At 42.5% G+C, this 27,482-nt stretch overlaps 1 protein-coding gene across 1 annotated transcript in view; it reads right to left on the bottom strand.

Annotated features, from left to right (window-relative positions):
• CFAP61 (cilia and flagella associated protein 61) overlaps positions 1-27,482 on the bottom strand; it is an 826,389-nt gene that overhangs the window by 304,377 nt on the left and 494,530 nt on the right. The window contains exons 19-20 of the mRNA XM_029593764.1: positions 26,371-26,472; positions 19,241-19,409 (exon numbers count right to left, since the gene is read on the bottom strand). Coding sequence (XP_029449624.1) covers positions 19,241-19,409; positions 26,371-26,472 — 271 coding nt within the window. The remainder of the gene's footprint in view (positions 1-19,240; positions 19,410-26,370; positions 26,473-27,482) is intronic.

Raw genomic sequence — 27,482 nt, forward strand, 5'->3', positions numbered from 1 at the left:
AAAGGTATAGCTTCAGCCATCCTGTGTACATAGGCTAGGTTTGTCTATTGGTGTAATTCTTCTTGCTGGTTCAGGGAACTGGTCTGAAGGCAGTTCTGGTATGGCTGGAAAGAGACGTGAATATGTTGAATAAGAATCAAAAGATTCCTCCAAATCTGAAAGAACTGTAGGCAATTCTCTGGTTGATGATGCATCTTCTGAAGAAATGGTCTGGGACTGTTTTATCCCTGGTTTTACTTGCTGCAATTTAGATTGAAGCTCCTTTGCAATTTTCTCAAAAATAAGTTCTATAACTTGCACCCCTGTAGAAGTAGATGGAATCTAATTTATATAGGTTTTCATGAAATCAGACCACCATTTTTTAATAAGTGGCATTCTGCAATTGGTAGCAGTGACAGTAGTAGTGACATAATCTTGGTTGAAGAGTCAGAATCTGGCACTAAAATAAGAGAAGTTGATTTTTTATATTCAGGGGAACACTAGGTGCCGACACCCTTTCTGTGCCAATAACAAGATAGTGCCAATGACAGTGGTCGGTGCTATGAAGCTTTGTCAATATAGACATCGGTGCCAAGGTTGAAGAAGATGTGGGCCATGTTGGTTGTGATTGTGCCATCAGGATATCTATGCCAAATTTCGGCCTGACCTATGTTTGACGCATCATATTTTTAAACTTGGCTCCGAGTTTGTAGGAGCTGCTGTTTTTTTCTTTGAGGAGTGATGCTTATGATTGATTTTCTCTTTTCCCCTCTTTGGTTCAGACCTATGAGGTTCTGGCCCTTTATGGGTACCTTTCTTCTTTTTTGCTGGTATTGAGAGCTCATACTTCTGTTTCATCTCCCTAAAAGTATAAACTCTTGGAGACATCCGTCTGCAGGGTTTGCAATTGAACACTTCATGTTCTGGCTCTAAACATCTGAGGCAGGTGTCATGTAGGGCCTGTGTTATTTTGAGGTGGCATTTTGCACAGGACTTGAATGGGGACTTTCCTGCTCTTTAAGTCTTTTCAATCATGATTAGTTTAGGTTTATTTCCCCCTTTGCCTCAAAACAAAGAGAAGAAAATAAAGAAATTAAACAGGTGAGAAAAAAACAGAAAATTAAGGAAAAAAAAAACTCCAAAAATTGCGGCAAGTAGAGAGAGAAACACTCTGATAGCAGACAAAAAAAGCTGAAAAGTCTTGAGAAAGAGAACACTCCGGCATGGCGCCATAAGATAATGCCACCCACTTTTGTGGCTGACTCAGAACCAACGACAGGAAATATTTCTTCACAGAGAGGGTGGTGGTTGCCTGGAATGCCCTTCTGGAGGAGGTGGTGAAGACAAAAACTATGAAAGAATTCAAAGGGGCATGGGATAAACACTGCAGATCCCTAAAGGCTAGAGGATAGAAATGAAGAAAAGAATGCAAGGGAGTAACTTGCTGGTGTGGCGGTTACTATCCTTAACCAATAAGCCTTCATATTCTTGATGCAACTCCATCATGGCTCTCTGCTTCAATGGCAGGGGGAAAAGGGGAATTGGATTTGAACAGCAACAATGAGGGCCCTGACCTTTATGGTCTGGGGAAACAAGTATTGGGGTCATTTGCTGATGCGGCAGTTACTGCCCTTAATTTACATCTTTTTACTAAACCGACGTTCAAGACGAAGATTCTTATCACACCGGTTTACATCGAACCAAACCTTGGAAAAGTTACACATAACAGGTTTGCATCAAACCAAATCTGGGAGAAAATTACATATAAGATTATATATAAAATGTATAAAATAAAATAAATAAACCAATAAGCCTAATACTTTGATGAAACTCCAACATTGCTCTCTGCTTCAACGGCAAGGCATAAATGGGGAATTGGATTCAAACAGCAACCAATGAGGGCCCTGACTTTTACGGCATGGGGGTAACCTACACGGTGCAGCAGATGCTACCATAAGCTTGCTGAGCAGACTGGATGGACCAATTGGATCTTTTCTTCCATCATTTCTATATTTCTATGTTTCTATGTTCCTGCTTGTCCACAGAGAAACAAGTGAATCACAGATTACATTGCAATAATGGTGTGAAGGGGAAGAAGGAGGGGGAAAAGGGGAGGGAGCCTAGCTGAATGGCAAGCATGTATCAGAGAAGCAGCTGAATTCTTTCTGGTACTGAGTTTGAAATACCAGAAACATATTCAGCCACTGTGCAGCTTGGCAAGTTACCTGGATATACTTATCTGTCTAACTTAGCTGGGATATTCAGCAGCAGGGCAGTGTATCCAGCTAACTTTAGGAGAGTCCTTTGGCCCAACCAGAGTTAATTAATAAGTAATCTGGTTAACTCTGAATATCAGTTAGCTGGACAACTTATCTGGCTAACTTAACTCTTTCTCGATCTGCCCATTCCCCGCCCCTGAGTTATCCGGCTAAGTGATACCCGCTGATAGTTAGCAGTGCCAATTATCTGTATAAGTACGACTTATCCAGCTAAATTTTTTCTGAATATTGAGCTCACCATGTTTTTGTAAAGTCCTTTTATATTTGTTTTGAAGTATCTGATCATTAACACTTTGAATGTCATATATTCTTGGGTAGTTCTAAATTTCTCTTTAGTATCTTGATCATAAGATCATTGATGCAGTGGATTCATTCTGAACTATGTTTGCCCATATAGGTGCTGCCATAGGGGTAGATTTTCAAAGGGTTGTGCACGAAAGATATGCGTGCAACCCCCAAAAACCTCCCCCTGCCTCCCCCTGCGCGCGCCGAGCCTATCTTGCATAGGCTCGGCGGTGCGCGCAAGCCCCTGGACGCGTGTAAGTCCCGGGGCTTGAAAAAATGGGCGTCCTGGGGGCGGGGCCGTGGGTGGGGCGCCGGCCCAGGGGCGTTCCAGGGGCAGGACCGAGGCCTCTGGAACAGCCACCGGGCCAGGGGATAGAGAGCCGGCGCGTGCAAGTTACGCCTGTCCGGAGGCAGGCATAACTTCTTCAATAAAGGTCAGGTGGGGGGGGTTTAGTTAGGGCTGGGGGGTGGGTTAGATAGGGGAAGGGAGGGGAAGGTGCGGGGAGGTGGAGGGAATGGAGGCAGGCTGCTCGGCTCGGCGCGCGCATGTTGCACAATTGTGCACCCCCCTGCACGCGCCGACCCTGAATTTTATAACATGCGCGCAGTAGCACACGCATGTTATAAACTCGGGCGTAGATTTGTTCACGCCAGGTTGCGCGAACAAATCTACGCCCACGCGCATGTTATAAAATCTGGCCCATATTGTACAATTTTGTATGATAAGGGTTATCTTGTGACTGTATACGTTTATTCTTGTCTTTAACTTCTGACCTCTATGGGGGAATATTTTTTTGGGACCAGATCACTGCTTCAATGATCTTAAGATGAAAGAAGTATATCTCACAAAAGCTAGTTAAGAAATGTATCAAATTAGTCCAATAAAAAGTTATCACCTTATATTATTTTAGTTATTGACCTTTATTTTTGCATTTGCAAGTGGGTTAACATGGCAACCATACTACTTTATGCTGTATGTGAAACTCTAATCCCTGAAATCCCAAAAGATACCAAGATTCAGAATAATAACACAAATTACCTCACCCAACAATTAATATTATTGGTACCTTTTGGCTATCTTATGGCACCATGAACCAATGAGAAATCCATATTCAACAGCATTGACATGAAGAACAGGAGCTTGCAGTATAGTAAACTGAGGCACAAGACTAAAAACCTTGGTGGTATCCTTAATCTTTATCTAAGGTCATATTTCTGATGATTTTAAGGTTGCAAAACAGTGCAACAAAGCAGTGGCAATTACCAGAAGAGTGCCTCAGTGCAAAAGGAGCAGTATTACTAGTAGATGGTCATTGGTGAGACATCATCTGAAGAAGTGTGTCCAATTTTGGAGCCTGCACTTCCAATAATATCTAGATAAATTAAAGCAGTCTAGAAACTGGCTAATAAAATGGAGAAGAGTGTGCACATAAATCCTATAACATGACACTTACAGGTCTAAATGTATACTCTACAAGAGAAGAGGGAGAGTAAAGATATTGCAGAAACATTAAAATACCTGAAAGATATACATTTATTTATTTATTTATTTAAGGTTTTTTTTATACCGGCATTCATGAACTCGTTCACATCATGTCGGTTTACAGAAAACAGGGGTGCGAATAATACAACCAAACATAAATAACATGATGAAGAGAAGCAGTTACAATTAACAAGGGCTAATGAACTGGGAATGTAAGAAATAGAAAGAGATAGAGGAGGTTAATTATATACAAAAGTACAATATAAATATGGCGTCTCATATATACAGTCTCTGAGTAGAGAATTTATTTGTGGTGCATATTAGGTAGAGTTCGGGAAAGCTTGCCTGAAGAGCCATGTCTTGAGTCTTTTCCTAAAGGTTAGGAGACATGGTTCGTTTCTGAGTTCTGGAGGGATGGAGTTCCATAACGGTGGGCCTGCAGTGGAAAGGGCTCGGTCTCTTAAGGTGCTGTGATTAGTGGTTTTCGTGGGTGGAACAATGAGGCATCCTCTGTAGGCTTCCCTGGTCGGTCTTGTGGATTTGTGTACGCAGGGAGGAATTTGTAGATCGATTGTGGTATGTTGGTGAATGATTTTGTATATCAAGGTGATGGATTTATAAATGACTCTGAAATGAATTGGTAACCAGTGGAGGTCTTGTAGCACTGGGGAGATATGGTCTCTTTTCTTAGTGTTTGTCAGTAGACGGGCTGCTGCGTTTTGGACCATTTGGAGCGGTTTTGTGTATGAGGAGGGGAGGCCAAGTAAAGTGGAGCAGCAGTAGTCCAATTTCGAGAAAATGAGGGCTTGGAGGATGGTTCTGAAGTCTTTGGCGTGGAAGAGTGGTCTTATCCTTTTTAAAACTTGCAGTTTATAGAAACAGTCTTTGGTGGTTTTATTGATGTGGGCTGAAGTTCAGTTTATTGTCGATTAGCACACCTAGATCTCTCACATGAGTGGTTTGTAGGTTGGTTGGCAGAGAGGTTGTGAGATTGTTATCAGGAGTTATGAGTAATACTTCAGTTTTGGCGGAGTTTAGTACCAGATTTAGGCTGTTGAGGAGGCTTTTGATTTCTAGGTGACAGGATTCCCAGTATTCAAGGGTTTTTGAGTATGATTCTTTGATGGGGATCAGGATCTGGATGTCATCTGCATAGAGAAAGTATATTAAATTGAGGTTGATGAGGAGTTGACATAGTGGTAGGAGGTAAATATTAAAGAGTGTAGGGGATAAGGAGGAACCTTGTGGGACTCCGATGGTCGAGTCGTGGCGTGATGATTCTTTATTCTGGATTTTTACCTTGTAGCCTCTGTTGGTTAGAAATGATTTGAACCAGGAGAGCGCTAAACCAGAGATTCCTATCGCAGCTAGCTGTTTGATGAGGATAGCGTGGTTTACGGTATCGAAAGCTGCTGAGAGGTCCAGAAGGATCAATAGAGAGGATTGACCTTTGTCTATGCCTAAGATAAGTAGATCTGTTAGGGAGGGTAAGTAGGGATTCTGTGCCCCGATTTTTGCGGAATCCATGTTGTGAGGCGGATAGAATTTTGTTGTCTTCGATGAAATCCGATAGTTGGGAGTTCACAAGCCTTTCCATAATCTTGGCTATGATGGGGAGATTAGCTATTGGACGGTAGTTGTTGGGGTCTTTAGGTCCAGGTTGGGTTTTTTTAAAAGAGGTTTGAGTGAGGCTTGTTTGAGGTCTTCTGGGAAGGAACCTTGGGAAAGCGAGCAGTTGATGATGTCCGCTAATGTTTTAGAGATGGTGTCTGGTATTGAGAGGAGAAGTTTTGAGGGAATATGGTCTGCTGGGTGTGAAGATGGTTTCATTCTTCTAAGGATGGTTTGGATTTCGGAAGACGAAGTGGGTTCAAACATTTCAAGATGAATGTTTTTGATGTGAGGCATTAGGGCTGGAGTTAGGGGGATGATATTGGAGGGAAGTTGAGTAAGAAGATTTGTGATTTTGTTTTGAAAGAAGAGAGCGAGTTCATCTGCTTTAGCTTGAGCTTGGTTACTAGGGCATTCTGGTGAGGGTACTTGGGTTAGGGAGGAAACATAGGAGAATAGAGCTTTCGCGTCAAAGACTAAGTTGTGGATTTTGGAGGCAAAAAAGTCTCTTTTTGATTTGGAGGTGCAGGCCTTGTATTGTTGTAGCATGCGTTTGTAGGCTGAGAGTGTGCTAGCAGTAGGACTTTTCCGCCAGTTAGATTCCTTTTGTCTTAATTTTTGTTTTAGCCTTCTGAGATCGTCGTTGAACCATGGTTGTTTTTTGGAGGCGTCTGGGTGGGATTTTTTTGTAGTTAGAGGGCAGAGCTTGTTGGCTATGGATTCTGTGATGGAATTCCAAGATCGTAAGGCAGTATTGGGATCGGTGAGAACAATAGCGGGAAGGTGTTTGGTCAGCTGATTGGTGAGGTCGTCAGGGTGACAAGGTTTCCTGTAATTGAAGGAGGGAGTAGGTGAATGAGGAGCAGTAGGTTTTTCCAATGCGAATGAGGTAGAAATCAGGGAGTGATCTGACCAGGATACCTTCGTATTTTTTGGTGGGGAAGACGATTTTATGCCTTTGTTGATAAAGATCAAGTCCAGCATATGTCCTGCTTTATGTGTCGGGTTTTTGACTATTTGGGAAAAGCCCATTGCTGAGAATGCTAGTAGAAGAGTTTGGCAGCTAGGTGAGAGAGCAGGGTTATCCATGTGTAGATTGAAATCTCCTAATATTATTGCTGGGGTGTCGAGGTTGAGGAGGGTTGTGGTTATTTCGATGATGGGTGAGACGTCAGATTCTAAGAGACCCGGGGGGGCATATATGAGAAGGATTTGGAGTTGGTGAGATGTGAAGAAGCCAATTTCAAGTTTAGTGTCGGAGTGTATCGGATGTTGTGAGAATTTGAGGTCTTTTTTAGTTGCAAGTAGGATTCCTCCTCCCCTCTTTTTCAGTCTAGGTAGGGAGAAGATGTCGTAGGTTAGCGTCGGTAGTTGGTTTAAAATTGCAGTATCTGAGGGTTTCAGCCATGTTTCAGTTATTGCGCAAATATCTGGTTTGGCGTCAGTGAGGTAGTCGTTGAGGATTAGTGATTTTTTGGTTATAGATTGCGCATTGAAGAGCGATAGTGTGAATAGTGAGAGGCCTAGTAGTTGGGTTATCGGAGTTATTAGGATAGGTGTGAGAGTTTTTAGGTTGCGATGGTTTGCTTGTCTGGTTTGATTTGTTTTCTGTGAGAAATAGTGATGTATGATGGGGATTGAGAATGTTGGATGCATTTTAGAGTCCTGGAGTGGTTGCTTGGTGGATGTTGGAGTCCTGGAGTGGATGCTGGGTGGATGTTGGAGTCCTGGAGTGGGTGCTGGGTGGATGCTGTAATCCTGGAGTGGATGCTGGGTGGATGTTGGAGTCCTGGGGTTGTTGGTGTGGATGCTGGAGTCCTGGGGGTTGTTGGTGTGTGGAGTCGTTAGTGTTGTTTGATTGTCTTTGTCTAGCGTTGATGAATGGCTGCTGGGGTCCTGGAGAGTTGTCCGTGAGTGTCACAGGTGTAGCTGTTTGCCTCTGTGTGTGTCGTTCTGGATTGAAGTTTAAGAGTGAGAGCGTTCAAGCGTTAGATGGCTGGCCTGGAGTGTGTAGTCTGCCCTGGTTCTGGTACGCTTGGAGGTCTTGGTGGATTTTAACAGGAGTTCAGCCGGTTTCCGTTTTAGTGGTCGAAGGCTCCGGGGCTCTCAGGGGCTGCACGAAGGGGCGCACAAAAGGGCGGGCCCCTTTGTCGCGCTCCTTCGGCGTGCGACGCTCGGCGCGCGGCGCCTAGGATGTCCGGGATTAAAAACCTCGCTTGCTTCTCCGTGATTGGTTGAGGAGAATAGTAGGAGGAGGTCCTGTCTTGTGGCTTCCTGCGGCGGTGGGCGGAGAGCGGAGAGTCAGCCGGATTGCCGCGATTTCAAGAAGAAGAAGCAGGAGGAGGTAAGATTGGAACTTCCCCGTGGCCGGAGCGGGGGCCCACGGAGGTACATAATGCACAAGAAACCAGAATTTTCCAGTGGTAAGGAAATTCTAGAACAAAAGATGGCTCAACAAATTTAGACTCAGGAGTAATATAAGAAAATATTTTTCTTCACAGAAAGTGTGGTAGACAAATAGAAAGGCTTTCAAGCTGAAGTGGTAGAGGCTAAAACAGTAACAAAATTGAAAAAACCATGTGATAAAGATTATTGGATACAAGGAAATGAGGTTAAAACCTCTGCAGTTTTGCATCAGGAATGAGCAAACCTTAAGGGCTATTCTTTTTTTCATAGGTTTAAAGTGTATAGCAAATTTCTACATTATCAAATAAGTATGAAATCCTCCCCGTCCCCTTGAACTACACAGGTCAATACTAAGCTGTGGGCAGACCGGTTATCAGCTACAGAATATAACTAGATATATCAAATTTATCTGGATAAGTTTATTCAGAAAGCTTTAGGACTAGCTCAGAGAACGACCAGATTTACATAGAAACATAGAAACATAGAAACATAGAAATGACGGCAGAAGAAGACCAAATGGCCCATCTAGTCTGCCCAGCAAGCTTCACACATATTTTCTCTCATACTTATCTGTTTCTCTTAGCTCTTGGTTCTATTTCCCTTCCATCCCCACCTTTAATGTAGAGAGCAGTGATGGAGCTGCATCCAAGTGAAATATCTAGCTTGATTAGTTTGGGGTAGTAGCCGCCGCAATAAGCAAGCTGCACCCATGCTTATTTGTTTTACCCAGACTATGTTATTAGCCCTTATTGGTTGTTTTTCTTCTCCCCTGCCGTTGAAGCAGGGAGCTATGCTGGATATGCGTGACGTATAAGTCTTCTCCCATGCCGTTGAAGCAGAGAGCCATGCTGGATGTGCATCGAAAGTGAAGTATCAGGCCCATTTGGTTTGGGGTAGTAACCGCCGTAACAAGCCAGCTACTCCCCGCTTTGTGAGTGCGAACCCTCTTTTCTTCTCCCCTGCCGTTGAATCAGAGAACTATGCTGTATATGCATAGTTCTCTTTAGGGAGTAATTTACTAAACTGCGTCAGGCATTTACAATGCAGTAAATAGCATTTACCTCATAGCAAACGCCTTAATGCGGCAATATCATGTGGTATTTTAAATCTCGTATACATGCGGTATTTTAAATCACGCATACAAATACATGCAAAACAGCTCATTACTAGGTAATTTCATATAAATAAAATGACACGGCTTCTCAAAAAAAATTGCAACCCACATTATTTTCTTGACTTTCCCCAGGAATATCAAGACGCCAATGCCTGTTCCAGTGCTCCCATAGTAGTGAGTTAAAGAGCCTGAGTGACCCGAATTCCACCTCCCCAAGTGTTGCCAAACCCTTGCGGATCATGTGAGACCACTGTGTCCCATGCCCCTGCTGCCCTTTGAGATGGCCCTAATGTCCTAAATTTAAACAAAAAGCCAAAACAGTCAGGGTGCAGGGCCCTCCTCTCCCTCACAAATCCAGCCCCTTTTTCACAAGTACTACTTTCCAGCATCCAGTCTTCCCCCAGGCACAGATCTCCCCCAAGGTCTTCAATCCCCCCAAGGCCTCTGACTTCCCCCCAAAGGCATAAGTATGAAACTAGCTGGCCAATGCCATTTATGAAGTGAGGGTGAAGGGCCCAGATCCATAGATATGTAAGCTATGGCAAGCGAAGAATTGGGGGGAGGGCTAAGGTGGAGGAGGGAGGATCAGGGGATCGGATGATTGGGGGTGTCACAGTCGTTGTGTGAAGATCAGAGTCCTTGGATGAGAACGGATGCTTGAGTTGGAGAGGAAGAGGAGGGTCCTGTACCGTGACTATTTCAGCTTTTGGAAACTGAGGTTGCCTCATAGGATGGCATGAGGTTCTCGCAAGGTCCCCTGGGCTTTGGCCAAACTTGGGGAGAGGGCTTTCTTCCGGCTGCCATCGCACAGAATTTTTAGTGGGCTAACCTGCTGTATTTTTCTACCAGGGAAATAACTGTGTGGTTTACTAATCTGTCTCATTTGGTTTTGCAGATTAATGAATTCCATGATATTTTCCCCTCTGAAGAAAAATTCTAACAAGAGGAGCTGATTTGTACACTGCAGTCTCTGCTAGCTGCATTGTACAAATCAACTCCTTTTCATCGCTTATAAGGACTAAAATTCTGTACTGATGTCAGTTTTACAATGAATACCTCTGAATGTTTCAGTAACACCACCCTGCAAACCCCAGCCCACTTCCCAAAAACTTACCCCGAATCAAAGTGCCCCCTTACAATGGTGCATATATTGAGTGTCAGGCTGAGCCCTTTAAAGAGGTTCTCTCTCTCTCTCCTCCCCCCTCCAACCTAGATGGTAACTTTCAAAGGTCCACACATGCATGGATGCACCAATTTTATGATATGGGCATGGTTAAAAGGTGAGGTGAAAGAGGCTATTTTAGCCAAAAAAAATCCTTCAAAAATTGGAAAAAGGATCCATCTGAAGAAAATAGGATAAAACATAAGCATTGTCAAGTTAAGTGTAAGACATTGATAAGACAGGCGAAGAGAGAATTTGAAATAAAGTTGGCCATAGAAGCAAAATTCATAATATTTTTTTTTTTTTTAAATATATCCGAAGCAAGAAACCTGTGAGGGAGTTGGTTGGACCATTAGATGACCGAGGGGTTAAAGGGGCTCTTAGGGAAGATAAGGCCATTGCAGAAAGACTACGGGGTAGATTTTCAAAGGGGTACGCGCGTACCCCCCCGAAAACCTACCCCAAACCCCCCCTGCGCGCGCCGAGCCTATTTTGCAGAGGCTAGGCGGCGCGCGCAAGCCCCGGGACGTGCGTAAGTCCCGGGGCTTGCATGGAGAGGCGTGCCGGGGGGGGCGTGTCGGGGGGCATGGTGGTCGTGATGCGGCATTTTGGGGGCATGGCGCGGGTGATGCGACATTTCAGGGGTGGCGCTGTGGGCATGGTTTCAGCCCAGGGGCGTTCCGGGGGCGTGGCCGTGCCCTCCGGAACAGCCCTGAGTCGGGTGATGGCGCGCCAGCAGGTTGCTGGCGCGCGCAGATTTACGTCTGCCTCCAGCAGGCGTAAATCCGGCGATAAAGGTAGGGGGTGGGGGGTTTAGATAGGGCCTGGGGGGTGGGTTAGGTAGGGGAAGGGAGAGGAAGGTGAGGGGAGGGCGAAAGAAAGTTCCCTCCAAGGCCGCTCCGATTTCGGAGCGGCCTCGGAGGGAACGGAGGCAGGCTGTGCAGCTCGGCACGCGCAGGCTGCCCAAAATTGGCAGCCTTGCCCGCGCTGATCCCGGATTTTAATGGCTACGCGCGTATCTATTGAAATCCCACGTACTCTTGTTCGCGTCTGGTGTGCGAACAAAAGTACGCGTTCGTGCTAAATTATAAAATCTACCCCTAAATGAATTCTTTGCTTCCGTGTTTACTAATGAGGATGTTGGGGAGATACCAGTTCCAGAGATGGTTTTCAGGGGTGATGAGTCAGACGAACTGAACAAAATCACTGTGAACCTGGAAGATGTAGTAGGCCAGATTGACAAACTAAAGAGTAGCAAATCACCTGGAGCGGATGTTATGCATCCTAGGGTACTGAAGGAATTCAAAAATGAAATTTCTGATCTATTAGTTAAAATTTGTAACCTATCATTAAAATCATCCATTGTGCCTGAAGACTGGAGGATGGCCAATGTTACCCCAATATTTAAAAAAAGCTCCAGGGGCGATCCGGGTAACTATAGACCAGTGAACCTGACTTCAGTGCCGGGAAAAATAGTGGACCTATTCTCAAGATCAAAATCGTAGAGCATATAGAAAGACATGGTTTAATGGAACACAGTCAACATGGATTTACCCAAGGGAAGTATTGCCTAACAAATCTGCTTCATTTTTTGAAGGGTTAATAAAGATGTGGATAAAGGTGAAACGGTAGAAGTAGTATATCTGGATTTTCAGAAGGCATTTGACAAAGTCCCTCATGAGAGGCTTCTAAGAAAACTAAAACGTCATGGGATAGGAGGCGATGTCCTTTCATGGATTACAAACTGGTTAAAAGACAGGAAACAAAGAGTAGGATTAAATGGTCAATTTTCTCAGTGGAAAAGGGTAAATAGTGGAGTGCCTCAGGGATCTGTACTTGGACCGGTGCTTTTCAATATATTTATAAATGATCTGGAAAGGAATACGACGAGTGAGGTTATCAAATTTGCGGATGATACAAAATTATTCAGAGTAGTTAAATCACAAGCGGATTGTGATACATTACAGGAGGACCTTGCAAGACTGGAAGATTGGGCATCCATATAGCAGATGAAATTTAATGTGGACAAGTGCAAGGTGTTGCATATAGGGAAAAATAACCCTTGCTGTAGTTACACGATGTTAGGTTCCATATTAGGAGCTACCACCCAGGAAAAAGATCTAGGCATCATAGTGGATAATACTTTAAAATTGTCGGCTCAGTGTGCTACAGCAGTCAAAAAACTAAATAAAATGTTAGGAATTATTAGGAAGGGAATGGTTAATAAAATGGAAAATGTCATAATGCCTCTGTATCGCTCCATCGTGAGACCGCACCTTGTACAATTTTGGTCGCCGCATCTAAAAAAAGATATAGTTGCGATGGAGAAGGTACAGAGAAGGGCAACCAAAATGATAAAGGGGATGGAACAGTTCCCCTATGAGGAAAGGCTGAAGAGGTTAGGGCTGTTCAGCTTGGAGAAGAGACGGCTGAGGGAGGATATGATAGAGGTCTTTAAGATCATGAGAGGTCTTGAACGAGTAGATATGACTCGGTTATTTACACTTTCGAATAATAGAAGGACTAGGGGGCATTCCATGAAGTTGGCAAGTAACGCATTTAAGACTAATCAGAGAAAATTCTTTTTCACTCAACGCACAATAAAGCTCTGGAATTTGTTGCCAGAGGATGTGGTTAATGCAGTTAGTGTAGCTGGGTTCAAAAAAGGTTTGGTTAAGTTCTTGGAGGAGAAGTCCATTAACTGCAGTTAATCGAGTTTAGTTAGGGAATAGCCACTGTTATTAATTGCATCAATAGCATGGGATCTTCTTAGTGTTTGGGTAATTGCCAGGTTCTTGTGGCCTGGTTTGGCCTCTGTTGGAAACAGGATACTGGGCTTGATGGACCCTTGGTCTGACCCAGCATGGCAATTTCTTATGTTCATGTTATAAAATCTGTTACCCATTCGCACAAGCGCGTAAGTGGGGGAAATTTAGTAGATGCGCACAGTGACAGACTAGGCCTTTTCCCCATTTCCTTCCCTGTCCACTTGGTAAACCACCTACCTAACTTGCCTCCCTTTTACCCAACTACCTCAAACCCCTCAAATCCCGCTAACTACCCTACATTTTTTTGTTTTAAAACTTATATCTCTCTGAGACAGCAGCAGGATGTGCGGGCCGGTCGGATCCTGACGCGCTTCAGGGGGAAAATGCCTAATGGTGCTGTCCTGGCCTGCCAATGCCCCACCCAGACCCCACCCCTGGCCCTCTTTAGTTTACCCCTTCCAGCGCGTGTACCGGGAGATACACACGTGGCTGCAGGCCTCCAAAAATCCGCGCAACGCATGTGCGGCCCAGCCATGCTCATCTCTCTCCAATTCTGCACGTGCAGGGCTTTTAAAATTCAGTCTCTAATGAGGAACTATACCAAAGTTACACCAGTAACATGTGCTGACTGAGGAAAATTAGGGGTTACAGGTGTCAGTGCTGGCTCTGCCTCTGGAATGTCCATGCCCTACACCTTTTCTGGATGAATGTATGTGCACCCTTCCTGGCTATTTAAAATTCACATAGCTCCCGCATAGCCCACTTATGCACATATGTGGCTGTTTTTTGCGCAAGCAATGCTTTTACAATCTACCTTTTTGTATCTATGAGAAACGTTCTTAGTAAATAGGGCCTTAAATTAGGTGGCTATCCCTGTACAGGAATAGTAGGCTTAAATCTAGCCAGTTATAGATAGCTAGATTTAGGTGTTTTTTCCACTTCAACTTAGCTGGTTGTGACTGAAACTTCACCTGAAGATAGTCAACTATCTTGCTGCTCAGTGCTTTATGACAATTTATCCCATAGAGTAAATACATTTTTGTATGTGTTTTATGATTTTTTTTAACATAGGAAGAAACAGGCAAACACTGGAGGTAAGCCAAGTAAAATAAACCATAAGGGATTAAGACTTGTGGCAACTTCAAGGTAAACAAAGAGGCAAAACCTACAAAATAGTACCTAATAAATGTGTGAACAGAATGCCACATAACAAGCTTGCAAATAAATTCAACAGAGGCCAACCTGAGGTTGGCTGCTATCACCCAAACAGCATGGGTTTTGACATACCCTTCCAGATTCAAAACTGCCAAGGTATAGCAATGAGATATGCAATCTGTCAACCAAATGGAAATTGAATGTTTACCCCTAAGGGCTTTACTTTGTTCCATGTACAATGCAAGAGCTCTCTTACAGTCCCAGATGTGGGCATGATGGTGAGAGAAAATGTTGGAAAGACAATTAACTGGTTAAAGTGAAATTCCAGCATCACCTTAGGCAGGAATTTTAACTGCATATTAAGCAACACCATTGGATATAAAGTTGATCAGCTATATGGACTTGGAGCTCATTAACTCTGATGACTGAACTGACCAACACCAACCTTGCAGGGACTTTCATTGACACCTATTTAACAGGGAGTCACTGATAGGAGGCTTGATAGGATTCAAAATCTGAATCAATCTATCAGCTATAGGATAAACAAAAAACGGATTTCCCTTGTACAGGTTTGTGAAAAGGATCAGTTCATGACTGATGCATTCTTATGATGCTGAACTTCAAGCCAGACTCTGACAGGTACAGGAGGTAATTAAATATTTTTTGTCTGAGGCAAGAACTTACTGTCACATTAAATGGAGCTATAGCTCTACTTGAAATAATTTGATCTGCAGAATGCTTGTGAGTATCAAAAAGGACTCGAGACAACTCATGAGACATCAAATCTGGAAATCTCTACCCTCTCAACAATTAAGGGATAGGGATTGGAAGCTGGCATGAAGGAGAATGCATTGACTCAGAGAGATTATATATAGCATGGATCCATACCTGATGGCATCTGTGAGATGGTATCTCCATCAACTGAAACAGATTTTCCTCAGATAACTGCAGGACATAAGGATAAATGAACCCTTGTTTCTCATAAGCTTTGCAAATATTTTGGCCACAAGGGAAAAGCATATAGAAAGCCTACTCCTCAAATGCCTCATTTATTTATGTTTAAAAATGTATAGCCTGCATCCAGCATTCACAGTGGGATACAATATAACATACATAAAATATCATGACTGTTTCCAAGCAGTGACAAGTGTCATTATTAGCATGGAGTGACATCTTGCATGCTGGGCAAGTACAAACTCTGAAGCCACTGATTTATCTTGAGGAGATGACTGTGAAAACACCCGAGATTTAGAAAAATAGACATCAGAAAGAAACCTCAAATATGCCGGGCACACTCAATTTGCTTTGATATAAGAGGATGCATAGAAGCCTGCAGAATTATTTCTACAAAACTTTGTTGAATAAAAAAACAGACTAGAGAGAATAAAGAACATCTAACTAGTACAATTCAAAAAAAAAGCAAAACAAAATTTTACTTAGGGAATAGCCACTGCTATTAATTGCATCAGTAGCATGGGATCTTCTTAGTGTTTGGGTAATTGCCAGGTTCTTGTGGCCTGGTTTTGGCCTCTGTTGGAAACAGGATGCTGGGCTTGATGGACCCTTGGTCTGACACAGCATGGCAATTTCTTATGTTCTTATGGTCTTATGTTCCTGTGCCTGGCCCTTTAAATCCAGCAGAGAGGCGCGGCCGCGCGCCTAGAGGCAGGAAGCAGGAAATTGTGCAGGACCGCGGACAGCGGCCTGCACCGACGTCAGACGCCAGAGACGCAGGGCTGAGCCTGGAGGCAGGCCCTGAAGACAGCAGCAGCTCCAGCTGCTGCTGTCAAAGATGTAAAGCACGTCGGCAACGGCTCTGTGCCTCAAAGATGGACAGGAAAGTCCGCGGCTCCGGCCGCGGTGAAGATTGCTGCCAGGGACGGCCACCGGGCCACGGGAGGAACTTCAGTCCGCGGCTCCAGCCGCACCGGAAGGCCCGACATCGGCGGCGTGTGTGCCGCGTCGGGTAAGGCAGCAAGGGGGAAGATAAGTGCAGCCTGCTCACGGGGAGGACCCGTGGGCAGCGTTTCATAACATAAGAAAACTAAAAAGTCATGGGATAGGAGTAGATGTCCTTATGTGGATTGCAAACTGGTTAAAAGATACGAAACAGAGAGTAGGAATAAATGATCTGCTTTCACAGTGAAAAAAGGTAAATAGTGGAGTGCCTCATGGATCTGTACTTGGACTGGTGCTTTTTAATATATTTATAAATGATCAGGAAAGAGGTACTACGAGTGAGGTGATCAAATTTGCAGATAACAAAAATTTATACAGAGTAGCTAAATCACAAGCGGATTGTGTAAATTGCAGGAGGACCTTGCAATACTAGAAGATTGGGCATCCATATGGCAGATAAAATATAATGTGGACAAGTGAAGGTATTACATATAGGGAAAAATGTTAGATTCTATTTTAGGAGTTACCAGTCAGGAAAAACATCTGGGCTTCATAGTTGATAGTAAATTGAAATTGTCCACTCAGTGTGCTGTGGCAGTCAAAAAAGCAAACAGAATGTTAGAAATAATTAGGAAGAGAATGGCAAATAAAATGAAGGATGTCATAATGCCTCTATATTGCTCAATGGTTAGACTGCACCTTGAATACTATGTGCAATTCTGGTCGTCACATCTAAAAAAAAGATATAGTTACACTGGAGATAGTACAGAGAAGGGCGACCAAAATGATAAAGGGCATGGAATAGCTCCCCTATGAGGAAAGGCTAAAGAGGTTAGGGCTGTTCAGTCTGAAAAAGAGACACCTAAGGGGGGTTATGATAGAGGTCTACAAAATCATGAAAGGACTTGAACAGGAAAATGTGAAATGGTTATTTACTCTTTCGGATACTACAAGGTCAGGGGGCACTCCATAAAGTTAGTAAGTAGGACATTTAAAACAAATTGGAGAATATTCTTTTTAACTCAATGTAAAATTAAGCTCTGGAAATCATAGCCAGAGGATGTGGTTAAGGCAGCTAGTGTAGCTAAGTTTAAAAAAGGTTTGCATATGTTTCTGGAGAAAAAGTCCAACTCTTATTAATCAATAGGGAATAGCCATTGCTTTTTGACCGCATTATTAGCATGGGATCTATTTAATGTTTGGGTACTTGCCAGGTACTTGTGACTTGGATTAGCGATTGTTGGAGACAGGATACTGAGCTTGATGAACCTTTGGTCTAATCCATATGGCATATTTTATGTTCTTATGTCCCCAGGCAAAGCATACATTTTTCATGAGGATCCATGACAGACATGGTATATTTGCACCAGGGGCATCTTGTAAAGCCATGTCTCTTTGAGGGATATCAGGTGAAAAATTGCTGCAAAATCAAACAACTTGATATTGCTCAATGCATAGATGCTAATTTAATAAGCAGGCATACAAAATAGAAGAAAACTTGTAATAATAACAAACCCTATATGAGGGTTTAAATAGAGAGAGGCTGAAATGAGGGAAACCTAATAGAAAAATGTTTTGACGTGAGTTCACAAAAAAATGTACTAACTTGAAAAATCATGATGGATAGTTTTAGTGAAAAAAGTGAAATAGTGATTATTCTATGTTCTATTTACATATGCAATGGTTTGCTTTGTATATAATTAAAATTTAATAAATTTAAGTTTAAAAAAAGGGAAATATCCTGCTTGTCCACAGAGAAAAAATAGTTTCAGACCAAAGAAATTCTATATAACACGGTCTAACTTTGACAAAGCAAACTGATGCAAAAAAGTGAAAAGGTAGATGTAATGTTCGTATTTTTTTTTTTGACCTGGCAGTTTCTTCCTGTTTCTTTGGTCTTCCAGCATGAACCTTCATTTGCAACTACCTGAGGATTGCATCCCCTATTTTATATCCTTTTCCCAGCTCAATCACTGCAGTGATAGTTCTCAACTGGAAACCTGCAATCATGGGCTCTAAATGCAGTCACTATATTTCACCATTCTGTGCTGACTACGGCTTTCCCTCCAAGGATTGGAAATGTTACTTTGACAACATCCCTAGCTTTAGCAGATTTGAATGAAGAACCTACGCTGGGAATTGAATCCAGGTCCCCAATGACTGTGCATAAATTGCCACTGAACCACTGTGTTGTGTATTTTTAAATAGAGTCCTTCACTGACCTTGTCAATTACAATTAGTCTTCATAAGTAGGCAATTGCATGGCTAGTTGAAGACTCCCAAAATATTTGCAAAATGAATTTTTTCATTGTGATGGGGGGAGGGGCATGACAGAGTAGCGGACATACATTAGCATCTATAGAGGCTCCTCCTATTACAAGACTAGAAAAAATCTCTATGGGATAAGTTGAATATCTCCTGAGTCTTTTGTGCATCATAGCTATAGATTAAATATTGAGACAAATGTTACCATTTATGCAGCTAAGGAATTTTGCAGAACTGGGACCCTATTTTAAAAACATTAAGAAAGTCAAATAAGGCAGTGAATACAAACCTAAGTAATTAGAAAATGATTGCTTTAAACATTAAACAAAATTCTTGTGCATGTGCATAACAGCTTTAACATGTTATATTTAAAATTCCTGCAATACTTAATGAAACTTGCTAAGATTACATTTTAATTAAATAAGATTTTATACAAAACCAAGTTAAGAATTTTTGTGGCATATTTTATATTGTTTTGGTTTTTTGTTTTTTTTTTAAAGCATTATGCAGTCATTTTACTATCAGTGTTAGGTTGTTAAACTAAACCAATGATATAGCTAAAAAAAAAAAAGGCAAATAATGAAAACAAGCAATAATTCACTAGTACTGCAAAATCAAATAATATTCTGAGACAACCAAATAGAGCTATAGTGTCTCTGTGGTTTAATTTCTTACGGTGCAGTTTCGTAAGTGTGGTATAATGCAGAAGTAGCATTAAAAAATATTTAAAGTCCAACAGTAGTGAAAATGTATTTATAATTTGCACAGATTGATAAATCAAAAGGCATTCACAACTCAAAAAAATGAGGAATAGAAAAACTTGTATAGTTTTACCTGATATTGTTGACCAGTACAGAGAATGAGGTGGTCATATGGTACTTTTGTGCTCCAAGAAACCACTACATGCTTGGCAGCTCTGTCAATGCAAGTCATTTTACCAACCACAACATTAACCCAGGATCGGAGTGACATCAATGCATAATCTTTATCATTAAAACAGTAGCTGTGAAGAGAGAATATCCATAAGTGACATTTTAGCAGCTGACAGAAGGCATTAATTAGACATCTGGTGAGTTGGTTGAGGTCCCCTAGTGGTTTAAGTCTGTGGTCTTGCTGTGAGGTTACCAAAGCCTATAGCAAGAGATTATTCATTATGAAACACTCCGTTAAAAACTGACATCTTCTGTTAAATGAAATAATGCCTCCAAGCATTGTACCAGTCCTCAGCTGAGGAAATAAAATCTGAAATATGTGAATGCTGCCCATTAGTTTGTTTCTGATTTATGGCATATACAATAGATTTCATACCACTCCCTATTTTGCTAGCTTCAGGACAATAACAAGAACCTGCTGCCTGCCTTCAGCAGCTCAACATTGATAAGTCAAGGCTGACAAAAGTTACAGTAAATGGGTTTTTATGTTCTCTAATTCTTTAAAAATCATATTAACTTAATAGTTCTTTGCATAAAAGTACTTCACTGACAAATATTGTTTTCCAAGACATGATATAACTACTGATGGGATGCTGAGAATATAACTATAATTATTTTGCATATTTGGAAAGGGCTGGAGGAAAACACAGTAATTTAGTAGCCGAGTGGAGAAGTAGCCTAGTGGTTAGAGCAGTAGGCTGTGACCCAGGGAAACCAGTGTTCAAATCCCACTGTCACTCCTTATGCCCTTGAGCAAGTCCCTTTACCCTCCATTGCCTCAGATACAAAATTAGATTATAAACCCTGTGGAGATTGGGAAATGCTTGTAATACCTGAATGCAATCCACTTTGATGTACATTTTAAAGTGTCAAAAAGCAGAATATAAAAATCTAAATTAAAAAAAAAATACAAGCAGTCTTGCAACACATCTAATCAAAGTTACCCAATGTTATATGCTACAGGTATCCTACCCTCAAAGTGATGCTACTGGAGCTCTCCATCGCAACTATATCAGTTCATTCTCTTCATTTTTTCCTGCACTTTTCTGCACTCTCTTTGCTTCCCAGGCATTGGCACTATACTGAAGAACATTTTGACCAAGACAGAAAGTCTTCTCAATTTCAAAATGCACGTGTGTGCCAGCTTCTTATACATTAAGGGCCGGATTTTAAAACCCGGCGCGCGCACATGTACGCCCGATTTTATAACATGCGTGTGCAGGCGTGCGCATGTTACAAAATCCGGGTTCGGCACACAATTGTGCACCTTGCACACGCCGAGCTCTATCTGAGCCCCGCTGCCTTCTCCTGTGCCCTCCGAGGCCGCTCCGAAATCGGAGCGACCTCGGAGGGAACTTCCTTACCCCCCGACCCCACCTTCCCCTACCTCCCCTGCCCTTTCCCCCTACCTTTGTTGCTGCTGTATCTCCTTTTAAAGGTTAGCGCCAGCAGTCTGGTTCCACCCTGGTTTAGGTGGAGCCCATTCCTTCGGGAAAGACTCCCCCTTCCACAAAAGGTTCCCCAGTTCCTTACAAAACTGAATCCCTCTTCCTTGCCCCATCGTCTCATCCACGTATTAAGACTCTGGAGCTCTGCTTTCCTCTGGGGACCTGCACGTGGAGCATTTCAGAGAATGCTTCCCTGGAAGTTTTGGATTTCATCTTTCTACTTAAGAGCCTAAATTTGGCTTCCAGAACCTCCCTCCCACATTTTCCTATGTCATTGGTGCCCGCTTGTACCATGACTGCTGGCTCCTCCTTAGCACTGCCTAAAATTCTATCTAGGTGACACATGAGGTCCTCCACCTTCGCAACAGGTAGGCATGTTACCAGGCGATCCTTATGCCCACCAGCCGCCCAGCTGTCTACATTCCTAATAATCGAATCACCAACTATGACGGCCGACCTAACCCTTCCCTCTTGACCAGTAGCCCTGGGAGACACATCCTCGGTGTGAAAGGACAATGAACTACCTTTCTTGCTGCACCAGGTTGATGCTCTCCAATCATGAGACCTTCTTCCTCCAAGACAGCACCAGGGCTGCCAGTCTGAAGTTGGGACTTGGCTACTATGTCCCTGAAGGTCTCATCTATATACCTCTCTATCTGCCTCAGCTCCTTCAGGTCTGCCACTCTAGCCTCCAGAGATTGGACTCGTTCCCTGAGAGACAGGAGCTCTTTGCATCGGATGCACACTTACAACTTCTCACCGGAAGCTAAAAAAATCATACATGTGACACTCGATACAAAAGACTGGGAGCCCCCCTCTTGATGCTGGACTGCTGCATTCATCTCAAATTTGTTCAGTTCCTAGTTAGGTTTTAGGTTGCTATGGGAGTAGGAATGTGTCTAATTAGTGTCCTTTAAATGTATTAGTGTATTCACTATGGGGTAGATTTTCAAAGGGTTATATGCGTAATATACGCGTGTAACCCTTTAAACCCCCCTGCGCGCGCCGAGCCTATTTTGCAGCGCGCGCAAGTCCCAGGATGCGCGTATGTCCCGGGGCTTTGAAAAAGGGGCAGAAAGGGGGCAGGGAGCGGTCCGGGGGAAGGTAGGGGGGGATTTAGGTAGGGCTGGGGGGTGGGTTAGATAGGGGAAGGGAGTGGAAGGGAGGGGAAGATGCACCTGCTTATAAATTAAAGGATGAGCTAGGGGTGGGTGGGAGAGGGGTGGGAGGGTAGGAAAATACAAACACACTAACTTCTGCTTATTAGCTGCCTTACTGACTATTAAAAGCACAAACACACAAACACACTAAATAATATACTCCAATAGTTTACTTCTCCCCAATACTTTTTAAAAAATTTCCCAAGCAAAACTTACTGATTCCTTTCAGCCACCAGCATTTCCATGGTTAAAACAGCGTTTATCCACAAAAATGGCCTTTAATAAAATTGGCTGCCCAATAAAAAGGTAATCTTATGTGTGTCTGTCCCGTTCTCATGCAAATTTACCCAGATTGAGTAAAGCTACTCCTGGGGGCAGAGTTGATGAGAAGTTTGCACTTGCACACATATTTTTGGAGTTTCAAAAGTATGCACATACATTTTCATGAAAAATTTCCATGCACTTAATAGCAAGTATAATTGTGCATAAATAAATTTGGTGGAATAATTTTCAAAGTGGACTTATACATTTTTGCTGACTTTCTTCTGTGGGCTGTTTGAATTTAATTTAATTTAAAAACATTTATTATTTACTCTATCTTAATTCTAATTGAGCTACAATCACCATTCATAAAAATATAAAACATACAATTATTTAAAATAGACAACTTGATTCTATTATGAATCTCGGCTCTATTTATCATTATCAATACTGGGCCCACTTGCATCAATCTAGGGGTGGCTCAACGCAATCCACTGCCTGAAGCAAGGGATGAGATGGTGCTTCCCCCTCTCCTCCCCCAAGGTGTGGTACAGGTCACATCACCAAGTGAGCTAAGGAAGTAGAGGGTTTACCCCTTAGAGTCTGGCCCTTTAGGTGATTAGATATGCTGGGAAAGGGGGGAGGTAGAGGTGAGGAGTGGCAGATAGAGAGCCAGTGATAATATTTCTAGGAAGTTGACAACCCTGCCATACTTCCGGGAACCCTACCACCTGCCTCCCAATCCTCCCCAGCATTTGCCCCCTTGGGAAGTGCGAGATCGGTGAATGGTGAGGGTCTGTGTGTGGTGAACTCTTTCATGGCTGGTGCAAGGGTATTAAGTGCCCTAGGCGACTCTTATAATCTTGTGCACTTTCTTCCCACCCTCACCACACTCAATCAAAAATTATGCATTTATAATAAGAGATTTTACAAGAAAAAGGACATTCAAAGTACAGTCTTATGAGGTAAAACTATCACAACAAAATGTATATTATATTTACATACACTGGTAATTTGCAAGTGCATTGGGTTTTGGCTTGGCCTTCAGAAAGCCATGAGCAAACTGACCTACAAATCAATATAGTAAATCTCCCATGCCAAAACAGTACTAACTGCCAGCAGTCAAACAGTAAGAACCTTACCCATGAAAATACAACACTGCAAATATTACACCAGGCCCTAAAACACCAATACACCTCATATTAACAAAGCTGAACAAGCCAGGCTGCTATAGATCCCTACACAGAAACTACAAGGTAGCAGAATACCTCACTTTGATCACATCTACAACACATAGATCCTCAACAAATACAGAATAAAGAGACCATAAAGTATAAATAGAAATGTGCAGACAAAAACTGAACCAGAAACAGCGAAAAACAGGCTCTGTATGCAGTGCAACAATGGAAAAACAGAATCACCACCATCCCTCATAACACAACAATAAAATCAGGAAATATAAAATATCAATCAAAATAGTTAAATCATACTAATAAAAAGAATATATATTTCAAAACAGCTGATGAATAGAATAACATTCTATAATATTCTACAATTAAACTCATATACATTTTTTAATAAATAGTTCTCAAAAATCTATAAAATATTTCAAAATACATACATCAAATAACACCCAATAACAACTAAAACTAATAAGGATAAAAAACATTTCCTGCTCTCCATGGCTGAGTACTTTTCATTTCCAATCACCCTGAGACTGTTTTGGATTAGTAGGGGGAGGGAGGCTTCATTAATGTTTATTACTTCCCCCAGGGAAAGAGAAGATCACCAGATACGGTTCAGGAGGGTGACAAAACATCTCAGATTCAAATGGATACTTTGGATTAAATTATTTATTTTAGAAAAATCTGTTGTGGAAGAGATGAAACTAGTTATCCTTCTCCTGTCTTTGGCTTCCTACAGGATGAAAATATGATCATGCTGTTGTTTTTATGTCACACACAGAAACTTTTTTTGGGGGGGGGGGGGGGTTTAAAAATTTGGGGTTTTCCCAATGTATTGAAGAATGTATAGCTGTGATGTTATAATCTTTAGTCAGCTGTGGGACAGCCCTGCAACCACCGCACTCACAATGGGACGCCGCTGGCCCCTTCCCAATGTCATGCTCCTCCGATGCCAATGTGGCTAGGATGCCTCCATGCTGCCCCTACCCTGGGTCTCTCGAGGCACACGCATGCGCCACACAACACATCTTAAAGGCCCTGTGACAGGAACTCTCTTCTGGTGCTCTATGACGTCAGCCAGCCCGAGTGATTTAAGGATCAGCTGTGCAGCAATTCAACGCCTCAGAAACAGGTCTTCCTGTCTTGCAGTGTGTGTTGATACCTCTCTGCCTCATTGTCCTGTCCTGCCTTGCCTTATTGCCCTGCCGTGCCTCCTTGTCTTGCTTCTGCCTTGCCCTGCCTTTCGTTGCCTTGCCCTACTTGCCCTGCTTTGTCTTGTCTGTCTTGGCCTGATTCCTGGTTCTGATCTCTGCAATGGATACTGAATATTCTCTTGCCTGCTGCCTGGTTCTGACCCTTGCTTCAGATCTGATTACTCTCTTGTCTGCTGCCAGGTTCTGATCTCTGCTATGGACTCCAACTATTCCTCTGGACTTCTGCCTGCCCTGACCTTGGCCCGGACCTGGATATTATTTCTCGCTGTCTGCCCATCAACTTGGCCTGGACCCAGACCCTATCTACTCACTGCCAGCTCCGACCTCTGCCTGCATCCTGACTTTGTCTGACCACTCCTTATGGGGCACTCACCTAAGCACTGCTGGCCCCTGGAATCCAAGGGCTTAACCTGCAGGGAACAGGGCGTGTCCACCAGCTGTTGGCATGGGCCTAGTAGGTTCACCTACTAGTTGCATCAACCACGCCACAGCCCAAGAGTTCACATCTGTGACAGATGTAATGTAAAGAATGTATTGCCTTACAATTTTTGGTTATTTCTGAGGGGCTCAGATGTTTTTAAGATGTCCATGTAAATGTTTGACTACTTATCAGGGGATGAGATACATTTTCTTTGACTCTAAGCAGCTGAACATTCTTTGAAGTCTAAACGATTATCTAAGAGCGAAGAGACTGTTGGCAGCCTCTTATAACTCTTAGGCTCAACCTGTTAAGGTGTGCTTTGATGAGTTCGGTAATTTCTTATGTTTTTAATTTCTTTATATTGTTTTCAAGTGGAGCTTTTACTCCCTTCCTCTTTAGTTTTTTTTTTTCTTTACAATTACCATCAAATTCCATATGCTTTTCCTTGCAAACTGGTCTTGTATATGTATATGTATAAATAGAGCTTCTGATTTTAGATATTTATAAATTGTAAATTTAGGTGGTTTTTATCCATCTAATTAGGGATTATTTGGGGATACCAAAAATCAGTGTTTATCAGTGTTTTTGTGGTGCTGGTACTATTGTTGAGTTCTTTTTCTGGTTGAATCAAATACCTATATTTGTGCAGCTGGGTATCCGGGGTAGGCAAAGAAAGGGTAAGCAAGTATTAGTGGCAGTGGTGTTTTTCTGGTGTTTATCTAATAAACACCTATTTTACTTTTTTTGTACTGGGGTGTTTTATTTGAGTTTATCAGCTAAAACCTAAAATCAGAAGCCCTAAGTATAAACTAGCATAGATAAAAAGTATACAAAAGAAGAAATACAAAAGAAGTAAGCAATGTTAAGTAGAAAAAAGTTCTAGAAAAAGAGATTAAGCTATTAGACTCAAAGGAGTAGACTCAGGAGCAACATCAGCAAACATTTATAATGGTGGCAGACACATGGAACAGCCTCCTGGTAGAAGTGGTGGAGGCCAAAGAAAGCATGGGATAAACTGAGGATTCCTAGAACTGAAGATGGGATGGTAAAACCTGAGATCAAATAAACTCTGCAGTATTGCATGAAGAAGAGGCAGACTAGATGACCATGGCATTGTTGTCCTTATTGCTTTCATTTTATATATTTGTATAATGCTGCTTACCCCCAAAATTTGGGGTATAACCTTGATAATGAGTTTAGGTACAGGCATTGAAAATTCTGTATATTATAAAGTCAAGTAAACTGGGTGTTTCAAAGGCAAGGGCTCAAAACCAGGAATATTCAAGTAGTTTAAAAATATACCTAAGTTTCAATTTTATTTTTCATTTGTACAGTAAAAATTACCTGTTGGCAAGGAATCTTCGGTCAGATTGGGAGGCAGAAAGACGGTTACCAGGAAGACCATGAGTTGAAATCAATGTAATATTGCTGAATTTCAGATGTGGACTAAAAAAGAACCAGAAAATTTGTTTCTGATTATATTTATCTACTATTAAACAAAAATTCAAAGTTGATATATTCAAATATTTCCAACATATCAGTAACATTTGTAAAAAAAAAAAAAAAAGAAGAGAGTTACATGTTTAAGAAGAAAAGAAAGCAAAAAAGGAGAACAGAAAAAGGTCAGAAAAAAAATAACCATATAATGTTGCAGCTATAGAATCCATGATATCCTAGGGAAGGGAATCAAATAACAAAAAAAATGAAAATCAGGATTTATCCATTATCCAAAAACATAATTGTTCTGCACAGCAAATATTCAGTAGGGATGAGCAGGGAAATTCCTTTTTGTTTTGTTTTTTTCATTTTCAAGACTCTTTCTTGAATCATTTATTTCATTTTGTGGATTTTTTTTTTCATTTTTTCGTATTTTCAGGTAATAGCACATACTGGGCCGGATTTTAAGAGGTACGCGCAGGCGTACATTTGTGCGTGCAACCCGGCGCGCACAAATGTACGCCCAATTTTATAACATGTGCACGCAGCCGCGCGCATGTTATAAAATCCAGGATTGGCGCGCGCAAGGGGGTGCATAATTGTGCAACTTGTGTGCGCTGAGCCACGCAGCCTTCTTCCGTTCCCTTCGAGGCCGCTCCAAAATCGGAGCAGCCTCGGAGGGAACTTTCCTTCTGCACCCCCCCACCTTCCCCTCCCTTCCCCTACCTAACCCGCCTCCCCAGCCCTACATAAATACCCCCCCACCTTTGTTTTGTTATTTACGCCTGCCTTGGGCAGGCACGGGTTGCGTGTGCCGGCCGAGTGCTGGCGCGTGATCCCCGGGCCCAGCGGCAGTCGAGAGGCCTCTGGCCACGCCCATGCCCCGCCCCCGGACCGCCCTGCCCCGCCCACTCCCCGCCCGTTTTTTCGAGCCCCGGGACTTGCGTGCATCACCGGGCCTATGCAAAATAGGCTTGGCACGCGTAACCCCCCTACGTGCATAACTCCACTGGATTTAT

This window comes from Rhinatrema bivittatum, chromosome 3 (assembly GCF_901001135.1).
Source record: "Rhinatrema bivittatum chromosome 3, aRhiBiv1.1, whole genome shotgun sequence".
In the NCBI taxonomy this organism is placed as follows: Eukaryota; Metazoa; Chordata; class Amphibia; order Gymnophiona; family Rhinatrematidae; genus Rhinatrema; species Rhinatrema bivittatum.